The sequence below is a fragment of the Brachyhypopomus gauderio genome, chromosome 2 (genome assembly GCF_052324685.1).
Source record: "Brachyhypopomus gauderio isolate BG-103 chromosome 2, BGAUD_0.2, whole genome shotgun sequence".
NCBI lineage: Eukaryota > Metazoa > Chordata > Actinopteri > Gymnotiformes > Hypopomidae > Brachyhypopomus > Brachyhypopomus gauderio.
The window spans coordinates 45,708,110-45,715,605 of NC_135212.1; the positions used below are offsets into that span (position 1 = coordinate 45,708,110).

The following is a 7,496-nucleotide window of genomic DNA, read 5'->3' on the forward strand; positions in this document are numbered from 1 at the left end:
GCTGTGTCATCATTAACATGTATTCCTCAAAATGTACTCAGTGATTTCGGTCTCGTTTTTTTTAGGGTTCACACACGTCGTGTGGGAAACCTATTGTACAAATTTACATTTATTTCGTAATATTGCACATAATGTGTTTTTACAAAAAGGGAAGTTGTGTATATATATTTTGTTTGCTACTTAGAAATAAGGCAGATACCTTTAGTCTACTAATATACACGTATATTATGTTCTCTTACAGAAACTCTCCGTATTACTTTTCATTATCCCAGTAACGGGACATTACAGTAAAATGGCAAAGCACAAAATAATTTCTTGTCAGTTACTGATGCAACCAGTCATTCACTGAACTACAAAAACGAATGCAACAATTAAACTTTTCTGATACTCTGAAAACATTGAACTATTTAGAAATCCTTTTATAGTGTTTTAATTTTGACTCGCTGAACCGCGAGAAGCCTGTTACTCGTGTCCACACGTGAGAAGTCATCGGACTGTCACGGACCTCAGCCGCGCCATGATCAGCATATTAAAGAATCGGGCAGCTTTTCAGCGGGGAAAACGGATAATGGACGAAAGATGAGAAGAAAAACAACAGCAAAACGCCTTCTAAATAACGCTTACGAAGGATACCAAGATCAACCTCAGCATGAAGCAATTGAAGTAAGTATGTCACAATGCTAAGTCTTCGGTTGATGCAAACATTAGCCTTTTGTCGTATGATAGCTACCCCTGGGAGACCTGTGTTGTTAATTATAACAACTGTTTTTTCAGCATAGACCATCGAAGATGAGGAAACAGTTACACCCTATCATAGGCAGGGAAGAGGAGATCAGACCATGTGATGCTGCTCCTCTGAAACTAATATCAAGGGTCAGGTTTTTCTTACTTTTATAACTGGTTGTTGGAATTAATTTTCTTGGTCATAGCTTTACATTACCATGGTGTTATATTTAGACAGATGTTTCAGACTTATTGAACTCTCTAGTAATGATAACCCCTGTTTATCAATTGAATATATTTCCCATTAAGCTGGCTTTAAAGATTGTTTTGTTATATTCTGTTATGTCAAACAGACTTTTGAAATTGATAACGGAGCAGAGCTGACCATAGGAGATGGTGACATCACTATGGAGGTACTCAGTTCAACTCAGTTTGTGCACCACAGATCATGAGGTGGTAATGGTATTAAAGAGTAGTACATTTTAGCTGTGTGTTCCCTTCTGCCCTTGAAGGGTCTGTGCAAGGTCATGGTGTGTTGTCATGACTGTACTCCTCATTCCAGGTGTTAGGAAATCTCCAAACCTGCTCCAGGGCGGAACTTATTGCCATGGTATTGAGTATGCAGAAGGAGACGGACAACCTCAGGGAGCAAATAAAAACTCTCACAGGTCTGCAGGGCTGTCCAATGTCCATAAATGGGATCAGTGTTTAGTAATGTGCATGCTACCTAATTCTGTAATCAGATGTATTGCATAGCTCTATAGCAACATGTTGAAGTTGCATGTTTCTTTTTTATAAAGTTGAAAATTGATTCTGTTTTACAATATGTTCAGTATGTTATGTTCAGCAACGGTAATTATCATATTACATATTATATGTTCAATATAATTATTTTTCCAACAAAGGTTTTCTACTTCCAAAATCCAGGCCATTATCCGACGTAGGTAATTCACTAATACTCATATTTTGCCTTGTTCTAAACAGCATGTGGAAGGTTGGCACAAAATCTTGAAGAACTGGTCACCAAAAGCGACGGGTGGCTAAACTGCTGCAGTGTGACTACAAGCCCCAGCATCCCAGGGACACATGAGGGAAACTTTGCACCCGGTCAGTTTCCTAGCAAAGATGTCAAGAATGATAGGTGGGTGGAGCATGAAGGCTCCTCCCAACAGGGGTGTGGCCAAGAGAGAAACGCCGAGACACTAAGAAGTGAAACAACGCTTTACCAAGAGGTAATTTATCTATCTATAGATATGCACTTAGTGAGTGGCTTATGGTTGCTTTGCTGCTCACATATCTAACTTTTATAAGGAAAAAATTCTTCAGTCTTGCACAATGCATTTCTTTTAGAGGTTCAGTTTAGAAGTCAATTTAATAATCCTCAGTCAGGGAATTGAATTGCATTTCATTTTCTGGGGCCTTGTTTATATATATTGACTGTAAATTTGATTCTGTTGTCAAAACCATAGATAAGGCCTGAGCTGGCGGTCCAGTGGTACAGCTGTGATGTAGAGAGTGCGCCCTACATCTATGAACCGGTTTTAACTGTCTTAACATCTGTAGCTGAATGGGGAAATTTTGGTTAGATGCAACTGAAGACGGTTTCACTGAAAGGAGTGTAAAATTATTCTGTTTACATTTAAAAAATGCTTATAGGATTAAGTAAAGAAAAGATATTTTGAATAAAACCATGCCTTTCTTTAATTCTGACGAGAGGTCAGACGTTAAATCATAAGTCTACGTTGGACGGGTTTGTAGTCCCACAAATTGCTGCGACAGGGAAAAGCTTACGGAACGGGCTTGCGGCTAGCAGCCGTGACCTCCATCATCCAAACACCACCCCCACCCCACCCAACCCCATCCCACCCTCCTCCACCCAACCAGTTTATCCCCGCCGAGCTGCTGGAGCGGTGTAACACAGGCACCACGGCGCAGAAGCTGACCAACGAGCTCTTGCGGGGCCTCTATGACAGGGACCGGCTGGCCTCACACTCCATCTCCGGCGCCGTTAACAGCAAGAGGGGCCAGCCTAAACCGGCGCTGCCCGCCCACGAGATCCAGGCCATTCTGAGTACGCAGACCCTTCACCAGCACAAATGTCTTCGTTTTTTATGATCAACGTGTTTATGCAGGTTCAATTAGGATTTAGAGATACGTTAGCATACCGCATAATGCATTTTCATTTAATTTCTTACTGAAAGAATAATAAGCCTTTTTTTCTCATGCTACCATGCAGAAACACAAATAAATCAAGTAATCTCCCACTCTTTATGTAGAGTTAATTTAGAACTTGGATTTCCAGCTGACTAACTGATCTACACATTCTCAACAGGGGCAGTGCAGCACTACTTCCCTGGAAAGACGGATTCTGAAATTAAGGGTTACATTCGCCAGAAGCTTCAGAACGAAGCCAAAAGGCTCCGGAAGAAGCCACACCCATGTGAGCTGCCATTGGTTGGTCCTTAGGAGGAGGTGGATACAGTTAGCAAACAGTCCCATGAAAACTGACATCTCATCGAAACACTGCTGTCCCTTGAACACCGAATGAATGGCAGGAAGCTACATTCTTATCTTGAAAACTTTCTTTGCTCTGTTCCCAGTAATTATTGTTGATGCAGTTAATTCTTTGTGATGTGGAATGTCTCACACACTTCTGTATCATTGTTTCACATTGACCAAACAAACTGTGCTGATCTTAGCGTTATGATAGTGAGACCAGAGTTCATGGTTTCAAAGGTCCTTTTTGTAGCACTGTTGCAGGTTGTTTCTTGATTTTTGGTTAAAAATAGATATGTTTGCATATTTACTTATGCATAAAACAGCAAATTAAGTTTTGGCTGTCATTGGGAAAGCAGTGTTGTCCTGCATTAGAACAGCTACTTTGGCACTTGCCACGTGTAATAAAATGAAAATTCTGAAATGTTGAATTACATGTGTAATGGGATCATAAAATAATGTGTCATTTTTATGTGTTTTAATTATACACTCTCTCTCTCTCTCTGTAAAGCCTTATTTGTGTCAGATGGTCCCAGCTCATATTTCAGCCTATGATTGTCCAATAAATAGTGATTTTCAGTACTATACAACGGCATGTTTTTTTTTTTTTACCATTATTTAGGAAACTGGTTTTCTGTTTGCCTAAACATCAGCTCCGTCAGATTACACTTAAACATGTTCAGTGTGCTGTGAATGTTTCAACCTCATGGCCTTTGTACATCATGGTATTTAATCAACTGAGATGTATGACAGGGGTGTCGGTGCCTTTTCAATGAAAAGACCATGAAACTCATTGAAATAATAGATAGATAGTGAATTGAAGAGGGTCCTGAAGGTACTGACATAGTCCAGCCATATGAAAACAACAGAAAATGCACAAGGACTTGTTAATTAGAGGAAACAGTCATGGTAGAATAAAAATGGATTGTGCTGACTGTGTCCCGTATTAATGTGTGCTTCCCTTTAAAGTGTTCGGTGCCCCTTCATCATGTAATACCCAGGAGTCCTTCAGGAGTTGCTGGCGGCTGGCGGGTGAGGAGCTCATCCTTGCACCAGCCAGCTGTGCCCCCCCCCCCCCCCCCCCACCCCGACATCTCCTCAGCTAATATGAAAAGAAAAAAAAATAGAAAACAGTGGAAGACTGGGGACAAAGGATGGCGTGGGAACCGCATATGGTACATAATCAATAGGCCTTATCACACACACACACCAGCTCGCTGACACACGTGCTATGGGCCAGGCCATTATCTGTGATACATGAACCTAATCCATTTAGGTGTCAATGATACAACAGATCGGAGTTCTGAGAAACAGCAGTTTGCTACTGCAACCATATCTTCAGTGATCCAGCCATCTTAGAGACCCCCCCCCGTCCTCCATTTTCAGACAGGAGATCTGCTAACAGAAAATCAATGGCCTCCTTTTGTAGCTACAGTTTTAGACATCCTTATTGTGCCGTTTGCTTATCTAGTGTCCTGTCTGCATGGGCTGCTTTGCTTGTATTGCACAGTGTCGCCACCCAGTTTGGTCAGAATCAGTCCAATTCCAAAAGAAAGATTTCATATCTCAAATAATAAATTTTGCTCATGTGATTTTTGCTAAAAGGAAAGTGTTCTCTTTTGAACTGTCCTAACATAGCTCGGAAACTTCTAAGATGTTCAGCAACAGGGGGTTCGATAGACTTCCTTTCGGACCCCTCGTGCTCCTTTAATGGGGCCAACATAAACACACGTGGACCGCGCAGTGGGGCTGCACGTGAACCTGGTCAAGAGGAGTCGTAAGGAAAACAGGAATGAAACACGTTTGCGGAGCGCTGGTGTAGCACCTCCTCCCGAAGAGCCATGCGCCTCCCGCCGTGCTGCGATATGTCATGCGAGTGGAGGCTCTGGCAAAAGACATATCCCACAATGCCCTGCAAGGCAGGGTGCCGCAGAACCCGTTGTGGCACCCTCACACACCACCGTGTGCCATGTTAACTTTCCATTTGTCTTCGTCTTGCCGTCAGGACCAGGGCCAATTTTTTTTTTTTTTGTGGGGGGGGGATCCTTCTTGACAGAATGTGAAATGCCAAAGATGTCATTCACGTGAGTTTCTCAGGGTTCACACACAAAGGTAATGGTTAAGATAGTTTCTTGATTACTAAAATGCAAAGCTAATATTGGCTGAAGATTTGCAGACGGCCCACACATTAGAGTGCTTACAATCACTCTAATAGGACACAGCAGATAAACCATTTGATTAGTTTCATTTATCTTTGCAGACTGAGACCTTCGTGGTCTGAATTTCTCAGTACAGTACATTATTAGAGTGAATTTGAGGGATTTGTGTGACAAATATAAATGCATCTGCCCACTATGTGCACTGATTTGGTGTGTGATTTCTGTCTGAGGACAAATAACATTTACATTTGTGAATATGAATGTGGAAGAATATGAGGCAGTTACAAGTCACCAACAAATTTATACACACATTACTCACAGAATTATTCAAAATCGGGCATTTTACCTGTCATAGACATCTTAACCAGAGTAAAATACACTCAAAGCAATGTGAGAGAAAGAAAAATGGGCTTGAAAGAGATATCTCTATATAGAGATGTATATAGTAGAAAGAATAAGACAGAGACATGGGGTTGACTGTTAGCCATCAGCAAACACAGTAACTGCTGTTCATCGGTGGAAGAGAGAGAGAGAGAGAGAGCGTGAGGCAGGGGCACAGGTTGTCCAGTTGTCAGGGCAACACTGGCCCCTGGAGAGGAAAAGGGGGTGCCTGGTCTCGGCTGGTAAGCAGAACACCTGGCCTCTGATCTGTGGGGAATTACCCTGCCGGAGAGCAGATGAGGACCCTTAAAATTAGAGAAGGAGAGAGAGAGAGAGAGAGAGAGAGAGAGAGAGAGAGAGAGAGAGAGAGAGAGAGAGAGAGAGAGAGAGAGAGAGAGAGAGAGAGGGTTACAACCAACATGAGCATCTGTCCAATGAGAGGAGTGGAATTTATTTATTATCTTGGAGGAAGAGGTGGTTCCATGGGGCGGTTTTGATTAATGTCCAACCCTCCATCTTGTCAGTCTGTTTTTGTCCGCTGAAAGGAAAACAAAGCGTGGGGGCCTGAGAGAGAGAGAGAGAGAGAGAGAGAGAGAGGGAGAGAGAGAGAGGGAGAGGGAGAGAGAGGGCAGAGTGGGAGAGAGAGAGAGAGAAGAGAGAGAGAGAGAGAGAGAGAGAGAGAGAGAGAGAGAGAGAGAGAGAGAGGGCGGGAAGGAGGGGGCACTCAGTTAATGGCTGCCACTGAGGGTTCTTTTCATGTCGCTTGGGCCCGTCAGGTTTGATTGATAGCTCAGACAATGATTGGACGGACTTCTGGCTCCTGCTCACCAAGCACAGGCATCATGGGAGGGAAAGAGAGAGAGAGAGAGAAAAGAAAGAAAACAAGGGAGAGTAAGAGAGAGAGCCAATAGGAATGGAGAAAAGCTCCCCACTATGCAATCAGAGAAGAGAACCAAATAGAGCGAGAGAGAGAAAGAGAGAGAGAGAGAGAGAGAGAGAGAGAGAGAGAGAGAGAGAGACTCTCCAACCACAAGAGAGAAAATACAGAGAGACAGAATGAGTAAAAGGGGCGGAGATTCAGCTGAAGTCTATCTGATTCCACTCGAATATATATATATATATATATATATATATAGATAGATAGATAGATAGATAGATAGATAGATAGATAGATAGATATAATAGACTGTTAGTGTAAGTATTGCATCTCTGTTTTTTTCGAAGTATGTAGTTTTGCTCATGTGGCATGTGTGGTGTTATGATAATGGCAATATGGCCCAGTTTTTATCCATTTTAAATTATGCACAGGCCATTTGAGTCAGTTCAAGTCACCAAGCTTGCACATTTTGATTACTGTCTACTCCTTATTTTTTATACTGATATTCTCTTTGTTTACAACAGCATATAAAATGTGATCATTCATAATACATGTGAATTCTCACAGTGACTGTCTTACCATATGCGGCATGCAAATATGAAATAAAACCTGATTTTTGAACTGTTGTAACTATTTTAACCAAAGCAATCCATCAGTAATATGAGTTTATGGTAATCTTTACAATTTGCATGAACAATATTTATTAGAATTATTAAACTGAATCAAGCATTTATTGACAAATACAAAAATATGTAGCCTGTAGGATATGAAAAATATAAATTAATCTATTTTTGGCTCATATTCTTCATGGGAAATATCAGTCTTTGTACTAGTAGGAACATTGGTGTCATTGTATGGAT

The 7,496-nt window shown here is 41.6% G+C and overlaps 1 protein-coding gene across 1 annotated transcript; it reads left to right on the top strand.

The window, feature by feature from the left end:
* The first annotated feature begins 439 nt into the window (after positions 1-439).
* Positions 440-3,792, top strand: prr15la (proline rich 15 like a). The gene is made up of 7 exons (XM_076996925.1): positions 440-663; positions 775-873; positions 1,077-1,136; positions 1,286-1,391; positions 1,708-1,955; positions 2,608-2,794; positions 3,056-3,792. The coding sequence occupies exons 1-7, from the start codon at positions 580-582 to the stop codon at positions 3,187-3,189; spliced, it is 918 nt and encodes a 305-aa protein (XP_076853040.1). The 5' UTR covers positions 440-579; the 3' UTR covers positions 3,190-3,792.
* Positions 3,793-7,496: the final 3,704 nt, after the last annotated feature.